Source organism: Poecilia mexicana, unplaced genomic scaffold (genome assembly GCF_051168715.1).
Source record: "Poecilia mexicana isolate PSO_F unplaced genomic scaffold, ASM5116871v1 scaffold_12, whole genome shotgun sequence".
In the NCBI taxonomy this organism is placed as follows: domain Eukaryota; kingdom Metazoa; phylum Chordata; class Actinopteri; order Cyprinodontiformes; family Poeciliidae; genus Poecilia; species Poecilia mexicana.
Window position 1 is genome coordinate 546,816 of NW_028263381.1, and position 25,816 is coordinate 572,631.

Consider the following 25,816-nt stretch of genomic DNA (forward strand, 5'->3'; position numbering starts at 1 on the left):
GCCGTCTTTTTTATGGATTAGTTTATTAGAACACAAGTTCATATTCAACAAAACAAAATCACAAATTGCACACATATTTGAAGATGTGGAAACAGAAAATTGGTCAGTTTTTATCATGTTTTTAAGTTATTAGTTTCACTTAGAGAATCTGCTCTCTAATGGCAAGTAATATAAGTCCTTGTAGGCTTTTCAATGTCAATGGTATACGTTGACTAATTCATCTAATTTGACCAATATCATTAGAAGCTAAACAAGGTTTTTGCCATGAAACACCAAGAAGATTTGGAAGTTCTGGCTGGTAAACAGGAAGAGCAGAGAAATGTAAAAACAAGTTTTTGTTATTTAGTTCCAGAATAAAATCATGTGTTGCTCTATCAGGTTTTTAACGTATTTTTACGTATATCATTTTATGATGAATGTGTCTGTGTATAAATATATGTTGCTTATGAGTGGTGCTTGGTCATCACTGATATTAATTAATCAAGTATTGGATAGATGTTCTCCTTTTGTGATTAATTTACCCAAATATGACAAAACCGTACTGGTCTCAGTAGACCAGTACGGTTTTATTTCTTTATTATTTTAATACAAATAACATCTAAATATATGAATATATCTGCAAATGAAACATCTGATTTTAAATGAGAGATACAGAGCTGAAACATTTGTTTTAAAAATTGTACCTTTGAATGTCACGTTATTGTATTTGAGAATTTATTTGACTGCATTATATAATTTTAAACAAAAGCTTCTTGCTGACTTAAAACTATTATTTATACTAAAAGACACAGTTTGATCTCATAACAAGGGCCAAGTAAAAGGATTATTAGTTGACAGTGAAAATGATGGTTCCTGTTGTTAGAGCGGGTGTAGAGGAAGCTTTGTTGTGTTCTGGTCCTTCAGGTGTTCCTTTGTCCAGCGGCGGGAGTCTCTATAGATTGTTGAGCTCCAGCAGGGTTTGATCCAACACCTGGTGCATGTCCAGGTTCTCTTCTTTGGCCTGGGCCAGCTTCTCTGAAGTTGAAAAAAACCCAGCTTGTTCTAGTATTTCATATTTTCAATTATGGATAAAAGCAAAATGTAACACCTTCTATTGACATGTAGATAGTTGACAATAAAGGTCAACTATCAACTATCCAATGCAAATTAATACACATTTATATATTTATTGTACTGTTGGAATCTGAACTAAAGTATGGAGTGGACTTGAAGAGTTTTATGTTTGATCCCAGAAACTTATATAAACTGGTTTTATTCATACCATCAAATAGATTGGCACTGGATTTAAGTAGGAATGTTTACAAGGAGCTCTTTAGTTATAGAAAGGTGAACAAAGAAAGGGAATAAACCCTCTTTACATTTGTCACAATATGAAGCCAAACCTTAGTGGTAAGAAGGCTGGCTCTGGGTTTGGGGCTGTTCCTTTCACTTTAACTGGATGAATTGGAAGGTGCTCCTGCCAAGCACATCAGCATTATGTGATCCCTTGAGACGGGGTCATTTTTGGAGAATACTGCACCAACATATGTGTCAAGTATGAAAGTCAGACTGTTTGCTTTTAAAAGCACAACTCACTAAAATATAAGTTGTAATGCCTCATTTTATTAATCTGTTTTGATAATCTGGTAATTATATGCACAGTACTGGTCTGACTGACATTCAATGACAGTGTCTTCAGTCAGACGTTTTGCCTCTGCCTGGCCAAAAAAAATAGGCCACACTAATATTTTGTTGGATGCCACAGTGAATGCATGATTAAGTCATGCATTCACTGTGGCACTGTTGATTATAAGCTTCTGCTGATTTTCCATCCAGTGTTGTATTAATTTTTCAACCAGATCTTGCCTTGATGATTGTGTAGTCTGACCGCTGTGCAAAACTTTCTCCAGCACATCCCAAATATTCTCAATTGGGTTAAGGTCTTGACTCTGCGGTGCCCAATTCATGTGTGAAAATGATGCCTTATGCTCCCTGAACCACTTTCACAATTCGAGCCCGTTATTTTGGAATATGCTAGGCTTGTACAGTAGCCAATAGGCATGATGGGTAATAACGTCACCTGCCTCTCTTCTTACCTTGATGGAGCGAGTGCTACTCCCGTACTGAATGTGAAACCACCGATCAGACAGTGGAGGAAGACCAGACCCTAAACACCTGTTACTGGACCAGGCACAGAACTACTTATCTGTATTAATGACACATCAGAGGGACATGGTATTCATTGTTTGATTTATGAAGCAGAAGCACAAACACCAGCTTCTTCTACCAACTCTGTCCTCTTCCTCCATTTAGTCCTCCTCATCTTCATTACCTCTTGTGATTTCTACATTCCCATTGATTTCAATGTGCTCCAGTTCAATTTGAAAAGGCTTAAAGATGTTACTCAATGCTGCTTTGGCTGGACGGAGCTAGTGCAGTCGGACCAAGTAGGAGTCATTTACCAAGAATGCATTACAACGTGACCAACATTAGGTATGACAATATTTTATTAAATTTATAAAAATTAAACAACCTACTGCATTATTTTTAAATCTAGAATTAATATTTCTCAAAGTAATGGATTCCTTTAACCCTTGCAGATCAAAAGTGACCCACTACCATGTTTAGCTGTAGAAAAAATACCTTTAACTATCTTTTTCCAACTTAAAATTTTATGACTTTTCCTAAATTGACCCCATCCTTAGAAAAAGTGATACTTTGTTTTTGTTTATATTTCCATGTGTGCCGAGCACCACTAAGGTACAAAGACTGTCTTACGGGTAATTTTACCCATAAAACAAAGTATTATGGTAATACTTTGTTACCCATAATACAAAGTATTATAATACTATGGGTACCCCAGGTACCCACAATATTATGGGTAACAATACTTACCCATAATACGTTGGGTAAATATTGTTACCCAAAGTAACTCTACTTATTTTGGGTAACAAGTATACCATATCTGGTATTTAAATGGAAAGTTCAAAGGTCACACACAAACTGAATTGTGATGGGTGAATATAATAAATTGAGTTGTATAAACTTAAGTTAGATAGACATAATAACTTGAGTTTTTTTAAACTTAAGTTGGATAAACTTAATTGGATTAATTGTTACCAACTGAAGCAATTCAGTTAAGTTGGTTCAACTGTTAAATATGTTAACCTTTCTACCAGGGCATAATTTTAAAAATTCTTTGTATTTCACCCATCATTGGATAAACTGTGATGGAACACCACAGTTTACCCAATTTAGAGGGCACTCTAAAAAGTGTACACTTTCGAAAATTAAGTGAGATTAGTGTAAAATAAGTCATGAACTACAACCCTAATACACTTTTGAGAGTGCACTCTGAAAAGTGTACGCTAAAAATTAAAAATCGTACTCTCAAAAATGTACACACGCGTATACACGCACACACACACATGCACGCATGAACACACACGTCAAAGAAACTGTATTGATGTACAAATTGAACTTGTATTTGACCTGCACTTGCACTGTTGATCTGCAGCTAGTTAGCTCACATCACACAAGTTCCCAAACACAACAAGAAACATTCTCAGACATAATAAAAACAAATAAAAACAAATTCAGTATATACAGTATACTGTATATAGGGTACCATTACCAGGGTAATGGTACCCTGAATCAAAGTTCCCCTCATTGGTTCCTTGCTGAAGCCATGAGTAGAGGTTTAACTGTCGAACAGGTCCTATGTTGTATGTTCGCACATACTACATAAGATGTTGAACATCTTCTGTAATTTTGCAGGATGTTGAACATAAGATTTTGAAGATGTTCTTATACTGAACATCTTCAACATTTTATGTTGAAGCAATAAAATCCTTCAACATTTTATTGCTTCAACATAAAAGCAATAAAATGCTTGTATAGGTGTTGAACATATATTCAACATCTATGTTGACCATGACATATTTAACATCTTAAGTTCTTATGTTGTTCAACATAAAGACAAAATTGTTGACAAAATAAAGCACATTTTATTCTATGAGAACTATTTTTATAATTCATATCCTAAAAAATATTAAAGAATGAACTGCTGACAGAAAAGTTACAAATTGTTGTCTTTTTTCCTTTTAGTATAGTTAATTCAGAAGTAATTGCTTCACATTTATATAATTACAATAATAAACCTTTACTGTGTAAAAGAAAACTGTTATGAGAGTTAATTTGTGGTAAAAGGAAAAGTGTAATGCTGTTGAAAGTATTTTTGTATTGTGTAACAGAATACATGATAGAAATTAATTAAATTGAGTTGAACTGATAACAGATTGTTTTATCATGCAAAATACATTTTGGATTTCAAATTCAAGTAAGCTGCTTTATTTTGGGGCTTTTGGTAGGGCTGGTCATTTTTGCCCCATGGGACAAGGGAAGTAAACAGAATGTTAAGATCTTACAAGAGTTAAGAAATGAGAAGCGACTCATTGCTCATTGGGTGAAATGCTGCCATCTGAAACATAATCTTCCATGCAGTAATTATCCAATAGGAGGCTCACATATATTGCTTAGTTAAAGGCAGGTGGCGACTTTATTTATTTATTTTTACTTTCTTACATAAACTTCACTGGTTTTCCTAAAAACAGAAAAGAGATACTGGATTGTGACTTCAGTAACATTTCTTTACTATTGTTTAGATCCTGATATGCTGAAGGACATAGAGCGAATGACTGTGTATAGGGTTATGATTTGGCTCTTTGGGTTTCAAACTCTCATCAACCCTTTTACCCTTTCTTGAAATATTTTTAACATCCTTCTGGTTCCGTTGCCACCTAGAGTGCCATTTCACACGATTTATCCTGAATGCAATGGTTTGAAATCTTGAACATGGTCATTTGTGATCTCTATTTACTTCTCATATCCTCATGTAGGTGGAGCCAGTCTGAAGTCATCTCCGGCTGAACATTTCATTTTATGGCCTCAGTATCCTGCCTACATAATAATAGAGGGTCATGATGCTCTGCTTCCTGTCTGTGTATTGGATGAGGCACTAGTTAGAGATGTGGCTGGTGTTTTTGTCTGATTTTATACTTCTCTTTTAAATGTAACTATGCTTTGTACTTTAATCTAATCTAGAAAACTTGAATCGGTGTACAGTATGATCGCTCTGTCCATAGATATAGCTTGACAACTACAAACAGCCCATTGTCAATTTTCCTATATGGTCAAGGGAGGGGTGGGGGGATGGTGGGGAGGACTATTTAAAGCGGTCATTGGGTCAGAGCCAAGGTCCACCCAGTCCTTCACAGGACAATTAATCCAACAGTCATGTATTTGGACTGTAGGAGGAAGCTGGAGTACCCAGAGAGAACCAATGTGTGCTCAAGGAGGACATGAAGAGAGACCTCAAGTGGGATTCAAACCTAAGGCCTTCCAGCTTGACAGGAACACAGCAACACTGTAAAACATTTCAAGGTGGTTTAACTTGAAAACGCAGTTTAAGTCAACAAGAAAATTGTATAAGTTTTAACTCTGTGATCAAAGTTCATGAAGTTGATTTAACAACATTGTTTTTTAAGCTCATTAATCTTGAATTGTGAGTTTTAACTTAATGCTGCAATTTAAACCAAATAATTATTTCATAATATGCAAGAATAAGACACTGCCCTCACCTAGTTAAAGAGCACACACTTCTCTATTACTTTTACTCACAAAATCAAGTTAAAGTAACTACTTATTTTACTTGAGAATAATTTAAGATCTTGTTTGAAATTGCATGAAACATTTTCTGATCTGATAATGAATACTATTAATCATCACATTGAATTCTGCTCAGAAACATTTAGTGTAAACAGGACATTATCCTCAAACTTCGCAAACTTGTCAGTTGCATTAAATAAACATTTGCCTTAATAACACAGGAGTCAGATCAGTGTTACACACTCCCATCTCAGGAAACAAACACATGCTGCTAAGCACTCTTGGAAATAATTCCCACTCCTGTCTTTTTCTTCTTTCAGTTTTTTAAGTGCTAAGCTGAAAACTCTAGTTTATTCAACTCTTGGAGGTTTGACAAAATTAATAAAAAGTTACCTTGTGAAAGTTTATTTTTCACAAACACACATTTGGGTTCAAAATCTAAAACTTGCTAAAATTATTTGACTTGAATAGTAGTAATGCAATTAAATGCTGCTCAAATGTTTTACATTGTAGCAAAAGTCCGACAAAGCAGTCCAATTTTACAGTTTTCATATATAAATCTTTGTTCGATGGGATATAATTTGCTCAAGTTAGCATCTAGTTAGCAAGAGTTTCAGCTTTACAAGGATTGTATGAGAGGTGTGTACAGTATTCTAATCTAGGTTTGATCAAATAATTTTAGGTTTTGAATCACTAAATCAAAGTTAATTCTGATTAATTAAAAGCCACAAAGTAGCTCCTTATTCAAGTTCTGAGTAGTTTCCCATACAGATGCTAACTTTAGAGCTGTTATTACCACCAAAAATGAAATTCAGACCAAAGCAAACAAGACTAAAGAGCTCCATGTATAAAACCATCTCGGTGGCTTGTCATCATCACTTTATCAACATTCTCACACATTTTTCCCATGGTCAGACAAAGGCAATGCTGAGAAATTTAGTATCGAGAAAACCATCTCACGCTAATTATTCTCTGTACTGCAAAGTTAACGTTTGGAAGTCAAGTCAAACAAAAAGAAGGTAAAATTGGGAAAATACAGAATTTGATAAGGATAAAAAGATCTATTACAGAAAGGAGGGGGGAGAAGATTTAAATAAATACGAATGACATTAACTCCAGACCTCAGGACAGGTAGTAGTGATAGGGGCTAGCTGTAAATTCAAAGAAAAAAAAAGAATGGAAAGAGGAAAAAAAGTCTGAATTTACTGCATTATGTTTAGAATTCTTCCAGCCAATAACATTTCTGCAGAACAAGAAGAGACCAGCAAAGTAACAGGTGAGAATGGGGAGGCAACAGAGGAGAAGAGGAAAGGAGGAAGCTTCTACAGTGTAGTCATGTCATTGAGTGCCAGGTCCAGCTCCTCACTGAGAGCCTTGCCCTTCAGCTTCTGAGCATACACTTCATCTGGAAGAAGTCATGGACAGGAGGACAACACAGGAAAGAAAGGGAACACATTGAAATGAAAGAACAGAAAAGAGAAAAGAACAAAGGTTTAAAAAAATAACCAACTTAGAAACCTCCACATCAAATAAATAATTCACAGGAAGGATAATATCTGGCACACCTTTCAAGATGAAGTTGAAATCATACAAATACTAAGTTCTATAGACTTCAATGAGACACATTTATGACACTCAACAGGCTGATGTTGACCTTAGCTGGCAGCTGCTGCAGAAACAGATCAAATTCTTTCTACAATGAAACAGATTGTAACAGTCCTGCACAATATTAGAAAATCCTGCAAAAGCAATAATAATGTATAATTTATCAGGTGCAAAATATGCCTAGTATATGCCTAACCCTAATCTTAATCAAAACTTAATTCACACCGTGGTGAATTGTGTGATGTGTTTTGGTTATAATTTTTGCTTAGGAAAATATAAATTATAACCAAAACACATCCCAAAACCCGATTTCAGAAGAAATCTGTCCTCTCAACGTAGTATTTGTTGGAAAATTGATCCTTACAAAAAACAAGGTCTCACACACACTGACTCTGTCAACTAAAAGGGGAGCTAAGTATTTCTGTAGATCAAAACCAATCATCTAACAGATTCAGAGTTGCATCTGCAAGAGCTGTCTGCAAACACAAGCATAACTGGGATGACTGGAAGGCCTTATTCACACACTGACTGAAAGCAGGCCTGATAGCTAGAGTATTACATACCTTCTAGATCATCAATGGTCTTCTCCAGCTTAGCCACAGATCTTTCTGCAAACTCTGCCCGGGTTTCAGCCTGGAACACACACAATCAGTTAATGACCCACACTAACAAGCAAACTGAGCACAGCACTAGATTAAACCACCTGGCATGGCACATAATATGAAAATGACATATAATGTGTCAGTCACAATAACGCCACATATTAGCCAAAGTAGAACACTAATTTTCATAGAGATGAAAGCAACACCATCTTCTGTAGAACTAAGAAAAACTATTTCTGACTTGGTGACACCGATGGAACTTGATGCACAATCTGATTAGATTGTTTGTGTTGGTGGAAACAGAGTTTACAAACATTTTATATTTCTAGTTGAATGGTAATAGAAGCCCAAAGGACTTCTGTTGTCAGATGTGTGAAATAACACAATAATTTGCTGATCACAGTAAATTTAGGTGATCTCTGAAGATTGAAATTTAACTTCTTAAGCTCCATTTGCAGCTTTTTCTTATACATGTTTCTTTCCAACCTGAAACTTAATTATTCTAAATATGGACTGAATGTTTTACTGACATGATAGTGACCCTCTCTGTAGAAGACCATTATAAAATATACAGCTCCAGCTTCTTTACTTCCTCATCATGCAAAGGACTAGTTCTCTTTGCCTTAGTTATGAAAGTCTGACTCCCACAGTCTGTGGGCCAGTTCTCTTCACTGTCTATCTAATAATAAATTATTGATTTGAAATGAATTCATATTAAATTAAGTTTTAATTGAAAGAAAATTAAATGTGAAATGAATTAAAAGCGGAGCATGAGCAGTTCTAAACAGGGGCCAACAGGGTCTAGAGCCCCTATTATGTCCTCTGTACTGAACAAATAATACCAAGTCAATTTCTTATGATAATATGTGTCGGCAAAGAACCCATAATTGGTACCTTGGACTATTTTCATTTTTTTCCCTTCACAGTTTTATTCTAACTATGAAGTAAAGGTAAATTGCACACCATTACTAGGTTGCACAACTTCATATTTTTTAAAGTCAACTACAACGTGATAAAAGTCGAGTCATTGTCAACTAGTTGCAATGACGTCATAGCAACGAAACTGAAAACCTACATGCTTTATTAGGTTTATTCACGGTAAATATTGACAAAAAAGGCTCATAATAAATTCTGCATAATAAACTGTACTAAGTTTATTATGCAGAATTATAAAAACAAGAAGCAGAAGCATTATCCCGCACTTATGCGCCAGCAGCGGAGAAGAGGTGGTCCGACAAATTGCACAAAGTCGGGTCTGATTTTGAATTATTATCTCTTTTCACTGCTAATAATGGCTATTCAATTCAATGAGCTGAATATCTGAAACAGGTGCTGATGATCTGATATGCTCACATCGGATAGCTGCACTGATAGGAGTCAAATTATTATATTGACCACAATTATGTTTTTGGAAAATAGGGGAGAACAGGACAGGAGGACAGGAGTCGAACTCTGAATTACAGCGGTCTACAGCCTCTATACCAGTGGTCCCCAACCTTTTTATTACCGCGGACCGGTGTTCTGTCAGATCAGCATACTTTGTCAGATAGTCGTACGCTTAGCTCAGACATGTATACGCTGTCATTACCATATGATTTTATTTAATCAGCAACACAGAATCATGACGTAGATCATCATAGACTTTGTTATTAACAGCAGTATAGCATCCTGACTTAGCGGTTAAGTAGGTTAATGAGTTTTACACGGTGTGTTGTAATTGACTGCAGCTGCAGCCAGACCTGCTTTAAATACACTTTGAAACCACGACAACGCATTATCTAGTTATCATATTATACGATATTATAAACAATTTAATGACTTCTTTTAGTCATAATTTGTTGCGTATGCTGAACTGACAACTCCACTGACGGTCGGACTTCTTAATGCGCATGCGCGGGCATGCGTACTAACTGCATGTATGCTATCAGAGTATGGCGTAGAACACTGGTCAAGACTTGGAAATTTTACTTCGGCCCGGGGGAGGGGGAGTTGGGGGATGAACAGTCAGATAAAGCTTCTGCATGTTGGTGTTCCCGCTAAAGCCTGAATATACCCAATTTGGGTTGTCTTGGCCCGATTATCGCAGCCTGTGGGGCCAACCAGAAAGCGCGGTGACGTAAGAACCTCTGAATCCCAAACAGCTGACATATCGCGCAACTGAGAGTCTGGTGGATATCGGAGATGATATGTGGAAATGTTTATTATTATATGTAAAGGTCATTACATATATGTTTATTATGTTTATTCAGTTAAAGTTAACTATGAAAAAACACAGTCGCCTCCAAATCATAGTGCAGCAAATAGAGCAGCTGCTCCCGTCGTCTTTTGTCCACCGCCTTTTCTTTTTCTTACATCTTTTATCTCTTAAAATGACTCCACAAACTATCACTATTGCTTCTATATCGTCATCCGTGTTTGGTTATTCTAAACTTCCGTATGCTATGTTGGGGGTTTTACTGGATTATCCTCTGGAATCGGGATGTTTGTGCCGTCTAAACCAGACTTAAGACTCACAAGCTCTACTCATCTCCTCTCGACCACTGCCCAAACGCTTTCTGACTCTGGTCGGTATGGTAACGTTTACATATCCCTTCAAAATAAGATACAGATCCGCCACAAAAACGAACATTTTACTTTCCTTAAAATTTTAACTCACGATAACGACTAACGGAGCCCTGAGCTTGTTTCTCTGCAACGAGACGGTTCCATCTGAAAGTGATGAGACAATGACACCCGAAGTGTTGCTTATATCCACAGTCTGCTTGGTCTCTACGTGCCGAAGCAGTTTGAAGCTTCATTGCCTCATTAGCAGCCGGTCGCTGCATGTTACGCAGAGCGGCTTGTAATGTGAGACTCACCTACCGGTCCGGGATAAATCCATCCTCCTGTCTCTTCTCTGGGCCTTTTCCCCTTTGCAAAGAAACTTTCCAAAGACATCTGATCTGTTTCTTACTCATTTTGCGGCTTTTGGGCTCAGTGTTGGCGCGCAAGTAACCGAGAGAATCCGGTTAAAGGATTTTCAAAATAAAAGATCCCCCAGACTCAAATAATATTCGGAAATATTTAATTATTTCTTGCGCGGCCCGGTACCAATTGGTCCACCGACTGGTACCGGTCGGTGGACCGGGGGTTGGGGGCCACTGCTCTATACAATGTGCCATGCAAAGCCCTATTCCGGTAGCCTCTGCTGGAGTTTACAGAACCCCTTTGGTAAATTATTTACATTTTTATACTATTATGTGATGATTGCCTGCTGTGTTGCAATGTGGCGGGTGAATTGTGTGTCAGTTAAGGTCTTTGGGAAGCGCTTATGGTCACATGTCCACTTGGATCAGATATATAAGGAGCGTTTATTCCATTCATGGCAGACGAGATCCAGACGCAGATGAAAGCCAGAGGCCAGGATCAGAGGCGGAGCTGGAGCCGGAGCCAGAACCAGCCGGCGTGGGGCACGTCAGTTGCTTGATAAGGTGTGGGAGCCAGCTCGTGGTTTGGATGGACTACATGTGGAGGCGTCACTTGATCAGACCTGGGAGCAGAGGCTGAGACCTGTGGGGGCCAACCAGTCCATGACTGAGGGAGATCTGCACCAAATGGAGGTCCAGGCCGAAGGGCGCACACCCCGGTGTAACAGTTGTAACAGGTGTAACTGCCGCACACTACCCCTAAACAATCACTTTAATAATAAATGCCTCTGGGCTTAAAATGTTTCTTGTTGTGTGTCATCCCATTTTCTTGTTGCGGTCATCAGAGGGGCCAACAGGGGCTCCTAATTTACGGCTCCAAGTTCATCTTCTTGGAAAAATCAGTTTTGTCACATAATTGCGACTAGTCAACAAAAATGTCACAGAAGAGTAAAGAATCGACTAGTCGATTGTTGATGCAATCCCTAAGTCATACTGAGACAGGATCACAGTTTTCATCTGCTGGATCTAGGGTCTGCAAATTGCAACTCCAGAGCCAAAAGTGGCTCTTTAGCTCGCTTAACATACTAAATGCTCCATTACTCCATTGCTTTGTTTTTGTTTCATTTTTTTTTTTTTTTTGTTGAGTGTTCCCATGGTCCTACCCTGGATTCCAAGGTAAATTTGCATTTTATCATCATCTTTGTCTTATTTTCACTTAATTTCAATTTGTTTTTTTTTTTGACAGCTAGAAATAAATGATCTCAGAGTCCTGCAGAAATATACACACATTTATATTTGGGCATACATGGTTTAGGGGGCATGTTTAAAAACTGTTTTTGGAGTATTTAAACACAACCAACAAAGAGAGAGTAATAGAAGGATAAATATACTCACCTCCTTCAACTTCTCTGTCAGCACTTTAATCTCTTCTTCATATTTGTCCTCTTTTTGTGAGTACTGAAATCAAAAACAAAAAGTATAAACAAAAAAGTTCCATGGAGTGACATTTCCAACCTAAACTGTAACAGCAACAGAGAAACAGAAAGAAAGCTTTCAATGTGGCAAAGCCTTGATCTGATTTTGTTTTTTTGTCTCTAATAACTTGAGTATCTAGAAAAATGCAAGAAAATAACAAGATGTTGAAACATTAAGCTGGAAAATGTTACAATTATACTATTTAAGTCTTCATTGTACTGCCTAACTTCATATGTATATTAACAGAAATGTGACCAGGAATTATTTCTCCTTCATGTTTTGGTTCCTGCCAGCATTTCAACAAATTTCTACCACCAACCTAACATAGACCAACCTCACCATCTTTCTCTGGAGATGTTGTCGTTACCATCTTAACTCAACTCAACCAGCAATGCAGATGTTGAATGGACATGTTGTTCTTTGCTATTTTGCATGTTTTTCATTGATCAATCATGTTAACGGCAAAGTCCTCCGTTAACTGTACCTTCTCAGCCTGGGCTTCCAGGGACTTCAAGTTGTTGGTGACATTTTTCAATTCTTCCTCAAGATCAGCTGATTTACTGAGCAACATAGGAAAGAAGAAAAGCAGCAGAAGAAAAGGCAGTAATTTGAAAGGCAGAAATGGGTGAGAAGTTCAAACCAGATGCAATTTGATGGACCAAAAACATTTTTATATGTCAAAATTTTTATATGTGTCAAAATAAAATAAAATAAAATATTAGATACATTTGACTATTAAATTAAGAAGAAGTCAATTATATTGTCTTTGGAAACAATGGCTATAATGTTTAAGGTCCAGCAATATGCAAAGGAACCATAGATTCAGTAAAATACCAGGGAGTCTAGAGAAAAAAGTTACATAAATATTCAAAATAAATCTAATAAACATTTTTGGTGAGCATTGGGCAAAACATAGCATACAAAAACAGATCTCTGCTACATGTTTCAAAAAATTAATGCTCTAAACAAAAATAAGTTTTAATGAGTAACACCACTTAATAAAATTCCTCATTAACATTGACTTATTGCAATATCTCTCAACACAAGTTATGTGTTATTTAAATTATAACTTGTTAAGCTGCCTTATTTTAAAACCTTTTCTGGTTTTTCCATATCCTGGATCATGGCTGAGAACCAACATGTAGGTAGAAATAAATATCTCATCTTGAAAGTAACATTTATAGAAAAGATTCTAGACTTTTCCTAGATTGGGAGTCCCAACCCAACCCCTCCCCACCTCCCCTCATACTCCTAGGACTTCCATCCATGCCAGGAGACCTAAAGAGCCTCAGCTAAAAAATAAAATGTACTCCTCAATATCCTGCAGTAGATATGCCAATGAACATAAACAATTTAGGATGTATTTGTTGTGAATGGGTTCTATGTAAATAAACTGAGTTAAACTGATCTGAAAATTTCTTTGTCAGACATCTGAAGAAAATATGTCCATATTTGTACTTAAATGTTTTAATAAAACCATCTTAAACTAAATGTTGCCATAAGACGACAAAAAAAAAAACAATAGATTAATGAGCTGCACCTGCATGGCGTCTCAATTGGTAACCATTTGTTATTAAAACTAAATCTTCATTTTGTCAAAAAAAATATTGTTTGACCAGAACTTTTCATACAGAATAAAAAAAATATATATATATATATATATATATATATATATATATATATATATTTATATATATATATATACCAGATAAACTTATAAAGTATTAAGTAAAGGATGGAGAGGAAAAGAAAACATGCAAATTAAACAGAATTGACCAGCAGAGATGAGAAGGCTAGTGCAGGCTGCATCAAATACCTCTTCCTCACCGCACATCATCAACTTCAAATTCTGGTCCATAAGCCTGAGCTCCTGTTCAAGCTCCCTGACCCGCCTAGGGGTTTAGTCCAGGATGGGGTGAGGCGTCAGACAGGAAACAAGAATGCATTCATGCTTTCCATGCAGTGACACATTTCACAAAAACACAACAAAACATGTGTGACTGGTGCATTTTTACATGCTGTTAAAGTGTAGGAATACAAAAAATGCTACAAATAAAAACAAATGTACATTCAGAAATCAAATCACCTAAAGGAGCCTGCCATTTGTAGAAAAAGTTGCTACTGTTTTTATTTATTTATTTATTATCTGTGTGGCCACCATAATCAGATCCAATTGGTTTGCAGGTCATGCTGTAGGTGATCATGATACTTACGCCTCAGCCACCTCAGCACGCTCCTCTGAGCGCTCCAGATCTCCTTCCAGAATCACCAGTTTACGTGCAACCTGCAAATATATTCAGGTCCTGACGTCATTCCACACAAAACCTGCTCATGTTGTTGAGTACGATACCTCAACTCTGACTTTTAGAACCAGTTGTTTGCTATGACCTCATCCTGATCAAAGTAAATAAGAAATTATATTCTATTTACTGAATTTTAAAAACAGGGTATAAAAATATCCTCTTTTAATTCTAAGGTTTAAGAACTGTTTCTGGACTTTGACTGGACCATTGCGGAGTTTTGTTTCTCTTTGGTTAGTCATTCTGTTAGAGATTTGCTGCTGTAGTTTGAATCCTTATCCCATTCTCAATCAAGACAGATGGCGTCACATCTAACTCTTTATAAGACACTTTTGACACTTGCTGGATGACTTCATTGACTGCAAGCTGCAGCACAAATCTTGTCTGGTTCACATGCCAACTGATGCCAGAAGAACTGAAGTTGGAGGTATTATGTTAAATTAGCAACTCTTTAAATTGGCCGGGGGTTGAAGTTTGTCCTGTAATCAGTCGGTTGCCAGTTCATTTTTGTGTTTTGAATCATTCAGAGGTGGACTTGCTGCGGTGCTAGGGCTTTGTATTTTGAGGCAAGGGTGTAGGAACGAGTCTGTCATTGGGGGGGACGCATATCGGAAACCTGACAGATGAGTAAATAGCTTGAGCAGAATTGTCAAACAATTATGTCATCAACACATCAGTAACGCGTTACTCTAATCTGACCCTTGTTTCAGTAACAAGTATTCTAACACGTTACTATTTACAATCCAATAGTCAGATTAAAGTTATGCAGTATAATGACTGTCATTCCAGGATGAACACTCACTTTAGCATTTGCCTCACAACTAGCAAGCTACATACTCTGGTAGCACAGAGCCGACCAGATTCTGATGTATCTTATTGGTCAAAATGCATTGATATAAATTGACTGGCAATTGAACAGGTTCTACTTATTTCTAAAACCAAAGTAGAAAACAGCTCATAAAATAAGACACAACAGTTTTAAACTCAATACAGCAGTTTGACCAACAAAAATAAAATCTAAAAAAACAAGTTTTGTTCTTCTTGAACTACTCTCTACATCAGTGCAACAGTTTGATCTACAAAATAAACAAAAATTATACTTTTCACGTCTAACAGACACCTTAGCTCCTCACTGTTAACTCAGTCTCACTTTCCAGCCCTGCATTCAGTAACTTACCAAAGATCCATGAAAAACACTGAGGCAAAAAGACTAAATGTTTTTTTTCTCCTGTCATTTTCAGCCGCAAACATTTAACTAAAATATCTAAGGATATGTGTTTCTGTCTCTGCCTCCCTTTGACTCTCTGCAGCCTGATGTTCCTGCATGGATTCATGGATTTACAACAGACACTTCAGTAATGTACAGTGTCAGAATGTGAACTAAATACATAAAAAAAATATAAATATGTTTTTATCATACAGAATGAGAATTTAAACTTAATTTTCAGATGTATACATTATTATACATCTCAACTCTATTTACTGTGTAGCAAAAATTTTCACTAATTTATTTTTAAATCTCTCCTCAAGCACTTTTCTTATTGTCTTCTAACCATCAACCTTATGGTGTGGAAATAATGAAAACATATTGAAACGTTGAAAGAAATCAACCTGACATCAGTCTCCTCCTGTTTGCCTTTCTGGTTCTATTATAATTAATATAATTTTTATATCTTCACACCCTGAAACTCCACCTGGCTCTCCTATGTCTTCCCTGACCTGCTCCTCTCATAATAAAATAGCTTAGTTTATTTAAAAATTAAAAACAGTTAATACATATTTCAATAAACTAAATGAAGACCTCACCAGAGCTTCTTCACCTTTCTTCAACATCATTCTAGCCCTGCTGTTCTCCTAAATATATAATATAATATAATATAATATAATATAATATAATATAATATATAAACACATGTTAAGTGGTCGAGTATGATCAGGTGTTGCTCATTTTGCTGCTGTTTCAGTCTAAATCATTGTGACTAGACTAGCTAACTGTTAAAGTTAGTGGTAACATTTTGGACATGTGACTATTCCAGAATTTAAACAGCTAAACCAAAAAGATTTAGTTCTATATATGAAAGTAAACTGACAACAAGATGTTATAAACGAGCGATATTCATGGCAACATTCCTGACAGATCGTTTACCTCCTTCAAACGGAGTTTCTGACTCCATCTGCTGCTGCCTTTACTCTGAGCCGTTCAGAGGGGGGAGGAGGAGGAAGCGCTCTGCTGAATGCGCTGTTATGCGCCTTCAAAATAAAAGCACGCGAGTGGAAGATTTTAAAATTCTTCGCAACTGCAGTGAAATTATTGGGGGGGACGAATGTGGCTCTCTCCAATATTGGGGGGGACATGTCCCCCGCGTCCCCCCCGCTTCCTACGCCCATGTTTTGAGGTATTAGTATTTCTAAGTGGTACTAAAATTGTAATTCCATCTTAAAATGAAATCCTTTGTTAAACTCTAAACAGAAAGAATGTGCAGAATTAGTCCCACCTCTTCATATTTACGGTCCGCCTCCTCAGCAATGTGTTTGGCCTCCTTCAGCTGCATCTCCTGGATTTCCATTTTCTCTTCATCTTTTGTTGCTCTGTTCTCTATCACCTTCATTCCTCTGAAGAGAAGGACAGACGTAAACGCTGGTCAGGTAGGACATGGTGCAGCATTCGTCAGCTTGGCATAAATCTCTCTCTACCAGAAAAAACCTAAACATTTCACATTCTGTGTTACAGGTCAGACAACCGGCTCTAGTCACACTTTTCTTACTTGGTGTTTTATTTCTGATTTAATTTGTGCATGAACCAGTGATGCAATGTACTTTAATTTTTAAACCATAGAACCTGACTAAATATTTTGTATTGCTTGGTCCCAGATAAATAAGTTAAAAAAGCAAAAGTAAAGAATAGTGATAAGAGCAGAACAACAGGAAGCTCTTCACCTCTCGCTTTCATCTGCAGCTTTCTCTGCCTCCTCCAGCTTCTGCAGAGCAGTAGCTAGCCTCTCCTGAGCTCGGTCCAACTCCTCTTCCACCAGCTGGATGCGTCTATTCAGAGACGCCACCTCTGCCTCTGCCTGCAGGAACAGAAACAGAAATACTCTGGGTGTAAGCCTCAGTAAAGAAGAACAGTGACCTTAAATAACAAATAGACCCTGATATCCAACAAAATCAATATCCTCCAAGAATCAGTTTCTAACCTCTTTCTCCTTATTTGCTGAGAAACATTCTGAGCAGCTCACCTTTGGGAGCTCAAATGTCTGAACAAATGAGAAGATGCCTCTTTACTTATGTTAAAGACCTTGGGCTCTTTTACAGGTATAGGTTAATATTTTCTGCAGCTGAACATTGACTTTGTTAAGTTAAACTGAGTTTCTAATAAATTGTCTTTTCAGAATGTGATTGTAAACAAAATATTATTGTCTCAAACAGGTAGCAAATTCAAAGGTAGGGAAAGGTTGAAAATCTTATCATTAACAATATACATTTTGATCAATAGTGTGCCATCACTTCATAACGTAACGTGTTCTCTCCCTGTAATACCTTTAAGTTACAGTTCAGTCATTGATGAAAAATCCAATGAATGCATAAATATACAGAAAATCTCAGTGTTGTGAGGTTTTGTTTCCGCTGCCTGGCTTTTTTTTAATTATTCATTTTAAACTCCTTTGCTGCTAACTGAATCAATTCTGTTACGTTACAATCCGCTGATCTGTCTGAGGAGCGCCACCGCCGCTCTCGGCGCGCCGGTTTACAAATAGAGCAGACCGGCTGTGACGACACTATAGAGTTCATGAACTACATTCGCAATGGCAAAGTTATATTAGTTAGACCATTTGATGAATGATTGAAAATGATTAATGATCAGGTCGAATATGATCTTGGCCCTCAAACCTAATGGCGAATAAATGAGCGAGTGACGGAGCAGCGCCCCCTGGAGGCCGGACGGTCCGGCCCCCGTGGTTACCCTCTCTCTGGCCTGCCTCTCCATATCCGCCTCCGTCTGGAAGAGCTCGGCCCGGTCCTCCGCCTCGTAAGCCTGCTGCTGCAGGTTTTGGATTTTCCTCCTAACAGCGTCTATGGATGTCAAGGTCGCCATTCTGTGAAAGTTCAGCACCAAACTTCCCAACGGCGTCACGGCGTTTCCATGGCAACCGCTCCGGAAAGTTCCCCCGTTATAATTTCAAAATAATGTTAATTTATTTCATTTACAGATAACCAAACCTGTTAAAGCGTCCCTATTTTGCTGCAGACAGTATAATTCCAGTATTTTATTTTATTTCAGTTCAGATCAAACTGATAAAGGTTTATTCATTCCAAAGGGAAATCGCATAGATGTTGTTGCAACTGGAACTATCTAGACTTTCAGAGTCCTCCTATCTTATTCAACAAGACTACCAGTTATGATGGTGTCCTTATTGTTGACCGTATTGTTTGTTCTGATGCCATCTATGCAGTTGCTGTCTGCAGCAGGAGGAATCAGCAGTTTTTACAGGAACTAATCTTTGCATCATAGATATTATGGGAAGTTCTGTGGCGGTAAATAGGAAATGGTCAAAATTTGTAAATCATGCCGAGCTGTGTCTGTAACCAGAGTCCTGTTTGTTTTTTTTGTTTTGTTTTGTTTTGTTTTTTTTACAAAAGACCAGCTTAAGAAAGTATACTAAACATTCAGTAACACTGTTACTACTTGTCTGCAATCCACTGTGCTGTACTGTACTAGCACTCACATCCGCTGCCTTTTTCTCTGCTTGCTCCAACTTCTCCTGGGCATCCTTCAGAGACTCAGAGTATTTGTCCAGTTCGTCTTCTACTCCTTTGAGTTTCTTCTGCAGGCCCAGCAGCTCCTCCTCCAGCTGCAGGACAGACACACAGACACAGACAACTGACAGCGTGATTCAAGGGTCTAGAAGATTGTATTTTCATGCAAGGTTTTCTACTAAAAATATTTTTATTTAAAATCTTCCAGCAGAAGAAACTTAACATCAATGTTTAAATTAATAGGATCAGATTTCCTACCTATTGATTTCAGTTTCCTTACGCATTTTTAAGATGAAGTTTGATCTATTTATTAAAATGCATATTTGATTTGCAGTATCTTAAATAGATAAATTAAAGTTGTTTTTTTACCTTTTAAAACAATCTTTAAAAATGCTCAAATGTAAGTTTGTATTTCATTATAAATTTGTATGTTACAAAAATGTGTTATGCTTCTATGATGTAACAGTTTTATTATGGAGGTATTAACATTTAATAATGTCTTAGTAAGGTGACATTTAGACAAATGTAATTTTTCCTTTAAAATTAAATATTAACATTATTATTGCATTAGAAAACACCTAATGGTGAATCTGTAGGATTGTATTATGGAACTGCACAAAGTTGGATAGACAGCTAAATAAATCAGTAAACAAATAACATGTATTGTATGGCACATATCAAGTAATTTGTTTCAATTTATTTTACTGAAACATTCATGATGATAATAGAATATTAATTCTATTATTATTGCCCAGTGTTTCTCATTTTCATGAGAGGATATTCTATAGTTTTTAGGAAGAACAGCTGACAGTTTAAAACTCTGGCCAACAATGTACACTGGAAAAAGTGTAGCACAGAGTTGTTCATTCAAGCTAATAACTACCATTGAATACAATGTAAAATAATTGACTTGGTTGTGAAAGTCTATTTTTTTGCATTCTGAGGTGTCAATTTTGATTCAGACTGAATTAATAACACTTTTGAAGGGAAGAAAGCAAATATTTTGGTTCCTCTCAAAACATGCTGAAAGGAAATGATGTCATATTTTCAATCTGAGTCACGTGAGCAGAAGTTGGGGAGAAGTGCTTGGAGAGCTTCGTCCGTTTCGAAAATGAAACATTTTCGAAACGGACGTTTTAGAATATAACCATCGTTTTAGAATATAACCATCTGCTCTAGAGTTAATTTGTCCTTTTGTTGACCAGTGACTCCTCTCAAAGAGAGTTGCAGCTTAAAGGACTATGAAAAGCTTGGGGTAAAGCAGAGTTAAAGGCCTGGTGACAATGTCCCAGAACAAATGTCCTTTCTATTTGAGCTGTGGCATCCCATCCTCCCCCAGCCTCCAGCCATCTAAGGTTTCTATTTCACAAATAGAGTCCAACCTCCATAACCCACAGCAACAATTCAAACAAGGTGGTGATCTGCAGAGGGAATACAGAAATAGACATTCCAGATTTCAATACTCCCAAACAAAGAAATGCAGAAGTGCAGGACCTCTTCTGACTCCCAGTTGGATTCCTCTGGGAACAATGAGATCTGAGGTTAAAATAATGTCACTTATAAATACACTGCTACCTGATCTTGTCAGCTGCAACTAGAGAAAGTAACAGCCCCAGCAGTAATCCGCCCGCTGGGAGGTGGGATCATCTCTTTAAACAACCTAATGCTGCCACCGCAGAGGAAGCAACACAGCTCTGCAGAAATATGAATAGATTAACATGTTGCTTAGAATAAAGAGTTGCTAGTTTAATGTTAAATTAGCAACTCGTGGCTGTGGTGTTTGTCCTGTAATCGGTGGGATGCTGGTCCTGTCATTGTGTCACCTGTCTTTTCTCCTGGTCTCTCCCTGCCTCACGGCAGTTGTGGCTACTATCCAGTAGCTCACTACCATCAGTGTGAATGTGTGGATGACTGGATGGAGTGTGAAACACTTTGTGGTTCCCTGGACTTAATAAAGGGCTATGCAAGTAAAGGCCTTTCAGCATTTAACAAACAGTGCTTGTCTCCTCCAACAGACCATCTCTGACTTACAGAAAAAAGTGCTTAAAATCAATGAGACTTCTGAGTGGATAGACTGACCCAGCTATCACCGGCTGAAGTCGACAAAATCTGTTCATCTTTCAGGCAGATGATCCAGGGCGTGAAAACTACAGAGAAAGCACAGTCCAGTCTGCTTGTGATGTCAAGTACATCTGAATCTTAATAAATGATTCTAAAATTATTTTTGACCATTTTGTCATGACATTCAGAGAAAAAACTTGAGCAATGCTGAATGTTTAATAATGTCAGTATTTGAAAAAAATGACCAATGAAAACATAGTTTGGCAATAGCAAATGTGATGAGACTGGTTGGCTTGGAACAGATTATTAACTGAACAACCATCCTTCTCTGAGGTCAGAGGTCAGAAGTTTGTTATTTAACTTCTTCTTTCTTAGTGACACCTAAAGAACAGTCCCATAGGGAAGAATCCTGAGCAGGTTTGTGTTTCTAAATCAAAAGCAAATTCATTGAACAGTTATGCGCAGTCTTTGCAGTCAAAGTGGAAAAGAATCGTAGATGCCTTGTTGATATGTCAATGAAAAAAAAGAATGAAAACAGATTTAAAGAATGAAAAAAGACTCTGGCTGACATAAGGGTGCTCACTACTCTGCAGTTGTGGGCTGTAAAAATTGCTCTAGTGCACAAAACCATGCTCCTAAACAGGAGAGTTAGGTTTGCTGATAACCTGTGCAGTTTTGAATGATTTTCTTTCTAAATTAAGAAAGAAACAACAGGGTTTTATGTAAAGTTTGATAAGAGGTTTTTCAGTGCATGTCTGTTCTGTATAGTGTCAGTGAGGTGCAGTTCACAGCCTGTGTCCTGATGCATATGACCCACTGAGGTGGGTTTGGTGATCAGAACCCAACAAGATCAAAGCAATGAGAGAATTCATGTTTTGTCAGAGCAGATCAGATGTGAAGCAAACATCAGTATCAGTACAGTGAAATAATGGATGCATAAACTGATTGTGAAAGAGGCTTAAACCATCATGGTGGCTTTCAACAAAAACTGACATAACATTATAGCATGGCCCATCATTCAGCTTGATTGGTCAGTGCTTGCAAAGGGTGCTAGAAGCTGTCCTGCATCAAGAGGAAGGTTAGGGTCAGTTCATCTATCGGCCTAAAGAGATTCTGATCTTTACATAAAAAGAGAACATAAATAAAACAAAGAGTGTTTGTGTTTCAGGTATTTCAACCAATATTTGTATATATTAGTCTGTCTCTTCACAAGCTCATAAGTTCACACATCAGCTACCAACATAAGATGTAAACTACCAACTATTCCTATACCAAACAAAAATAATCTTATAAATTCCCTAAACATCCTATAACAACAAGCACATCATATAAACTACCAACTCATTCTACAGAACCTGCAGGCTAATCTATGATGATGTACTGGATGGTTGGGTGACAGAACCTGGAGACTGACTCAGAAGAATTGATCAAAAAGCAAAGCTGTTCCCCACCAATGCAATGAGTTTGACAGGATATGTTTGGAAGAAAGGAAGAATTGAACTTAGCCAAGAGGTCTTAAAACTGGTAATATTTTCAACTTAGTAATGTGTGCAAATGAAATGCCATTTGCAGGTGTGACTGATGTCAGTGTTTTGGGGTAATCTGTTGTGCAGACCATGCAGCTATATTATGCACAAAATTCATTTTTTTCTGAATTGTTCAAGAAAAGTAGCAAATAATCATTTGATCTGCATTTAGTCAAGAATTATAAATACGCTTGGCCATGGATCTGTTTTCACTTTGCTGCTTCAAGCTGGGAATCATCTTTCCCTCAAGGACGAAATCCAGTATCTTGATGTCTTATTGAGTAACGTTGGCAGAATATGAAGAGGCAGCAGACTCATCCACAGTAACACACCCTAATGAAGACAGCCTCACCTAAAAGCAGTTCTTGATTTTACAGTCTATATTCTGACCCTCACCAATGATCAAGAACTGCTGTTTGTGCCCAAAAGAACAAGAACCCAGATACAAGCTCCTGAAATCAGCTTCATCCATAGAGCGGTCAGGTCAAGAGGCAGCACAACACACCACAACTACACAACAGAGCAGTTCTCTTATTTCATTCTGTAGAAGTTAACAAAAATATTTATTTTGGAATCTTTGTTTAATACTTAGTCATCAGTATTACACATACTTTTTATTAAATCTACATTTGTGTTTTTAAAAATAGTTTTTATTGATCTGGTGAAATATTATAAATATTATTTAACTGTCATTATGTCATTAGTTAACAGAAAATCATCAAAATTAACACAAAGCCTTTCAAACATCCATATGTAACAACTTATCTGTATAAAGTTAATAAATTAAAAGTCAATACATTGACTTTTAAATGCTGTTCTAATTTATTGAATGGGTATGTAGAATCTAAATCTCATATAAAGAAACAAAATTTAAAACAATTATTTTGTGGGGGGTTTCCCCCCCCCCACACTTTATAATATTGGAATTTAGAAGATAGACATTGTTGACACCCAACTCTTTTTTTAGCATAATGATTTGTCTGTTTACTGTTGATTTAAATTTGCTGCAGATAACTTTATAAATTAACTCTAAGATTGAAGAAACAGGATGAGGTGTGCAGCTTGTTTGCCTCCAGTCAGTAAAATCTTCTCTCAAAGATGACTATATGTTGATCAAAACTAGTGATGAGGGCTCTGATCTCATGTCTGGAGATTTATGTTTTAATAAATGCATAAAAAAAAGTTGCAACCAGAATCTGAATCAAGTTCTCTTGCACCGTTTGAAGGTTTTTGTTCATTAAGTAGGAAAACGATAAATAAATCAAAATCCCCAAGTTTTGAGAATTGTTTGAGTCTCTGACAAACTGATTGTTAATGAGAGAAATTGAATTTTGATGCTTCCAACATCTTCTGGTACATTGTTAAGGAGGACATCAAAGTGTTGGCTGCTTAAATGTTTTACTGTTGGATTTCAAGTCTAAAGTGATCTTTGTTATTAGCTGCAGCCTTTTAAAATCTGAAATCTGTTACACACAGCTTTCTGTCCTTTGCTTTCATGAGTTTTGTTTGATTAATAGAAGAGGTATTTTCCTCCAACATTTCTTCACTAATATTTTTATACTAATATGTTCAGCAGAGAGTCCACAATGGACTGTCTAGGAGAAGATGCTGCTTTTGGTGTGAAACTAAGGTTCTTTTTGGCCCCACCTGTTTGCATTTGTCCTCGGCTCCCTTCTTGTCAACCTCTGCTTGCTCTGCCCGGTCTATCGCGTTCTCCTTATCCAGCTTCAGCATTTGCATTTTCTTCTTGATGGCCTCCATGGTTGCGTTTGTTGCAGGGCTCTCAGCAGAGCAGAAAAGAGGACTTTATCCGGATGTAGACAGACAGGAGGACAGGACACGCTGTGAGGATGTAGACTACTGAGAGACTCTGGAACAGCTCTCAGATGGACATCCCCCACCTGCACCCCTCCCACAGTTACAGCCGCTCCAACCACATAGTTCAGCACCAGTCATTGTCCATATTTAGACAGCCAGCGCTGCCCACTGTGTGTGAATGAAACAGGTCTGATGCGTCATCATTCAGCTTGAGACACAACTTACATCCTGAAAAACGCCACACCCTCCTTTGCTGCTCCTCTAATTAATGCGATCCTTGGATGATGTGTGTTTTGTGCGAGTGCGTTTACATGATGTTAGGCCACCATATTCTACAGATCTCTGTCCATACTCTGTGAAATGTGCTAAATTCCTCTAACCCGCTCTCCTCCAGGTCTTAAAGGATCTGTAGGTGTCACCTTGGAGCTTCCAAGGATCAAGAATTTTCACATCTGAAACTCAGTTTGAACTTTGAGTTCAAAAACACTGCATCAACATCAAGAAGCATCAACTTCCTTCTTCAATTGTAGCAACAGATGCTTTATTTAGCCATCTTCTAAGTTGTCAGAGTGTTGGTGGCAGTCACAGCTCCAACAGCTGTTCACTTTCTTCTTTCGTTTCTGACAACTTTTGTTTTTTCCAAATTATACAGCTTCCCTTCAGATCAGCATGTAGGTGGTCGAATTCTGGACACCACTTGGTTGTACGTTGCCTTTTTCAATCTATTCCATCCAAAACCAAACATTAAGCTACATGGCCTACTCTGACCTCAACCTTGCAGAAATGTGAGAATAGAAAATAATCACTTTATCAACTGAGTGGGTGAAAAGCAGATACAATAATAGGATGGCAAACAACAATTTAGAATCAAAAACAAGAGGCAAACATCATACCCGACTGTGGTCGGGTATGATGTTTGCCTCTTGTTTTTGATTCTAAATACTGTGGTATTGTGATGATGCATATCCACTGAAGTTATTAGAACTGAGTTCTTCAAAGCCAATAGAGTTCAATAGGAGAGTAGCATGAACTACGGTGGCCTGTGATTAGAGGTAATCCCAACATCAAAGACACATATAATATTACGGTAAAAACAAATACCAAGTGCCATGGAATACTGA

At 37.3% G+C, this 25,816-nt stretch overlaps 1 protein-coding gene across 2 annotated transcripts; it reads right to left on the reverse strand.

The window, feature by feature from the left end:
- Positions 1–4: 4 nt before the first annotated feature.
- On the reverse strand, positions 5–24,785 carry tpm2 (tropomyosin 2 (beta)). 2 transcript variants are annotated; one of them, XM_088010702.1, is made up of 9 exons: positions 24,525–24,785; positions 19,260–19,385; positions 17,473–17,606; positions 17,031–17,148; positions 14,449–14,519; positions 12,720–12,795; positions 12,155–12,217; positions 7,815–7,884; positions 5–1,014 (listed from the first exon to the last, which is right to left on the reverse strand). In XM_088010702.1, the coding sequence occupies exons 1-9, from the start codon at positions 24,636–24,638 to the stop codon at positions 932–934; spliced, it is 855 nt and encodes a 284-aa protein (XP_087866828.1). In that variant the 5' UTR covers positions 24,639–24,785; the 3' UTR covers positions 5–931. The 2 variants fall into 2 exon arrangements, with proteins under 2 accessions (XP_087866828.1, XP_087866827.1); XM_088010701.1 differs by lacking the exon at positions 5–1,014 and adding an exon at positions 3,443–7,051 and having other exon boundaries at positions 24,525–24,780.
- Positions 24,786–25,816: the final 1,031 nt, after the last annotated feature.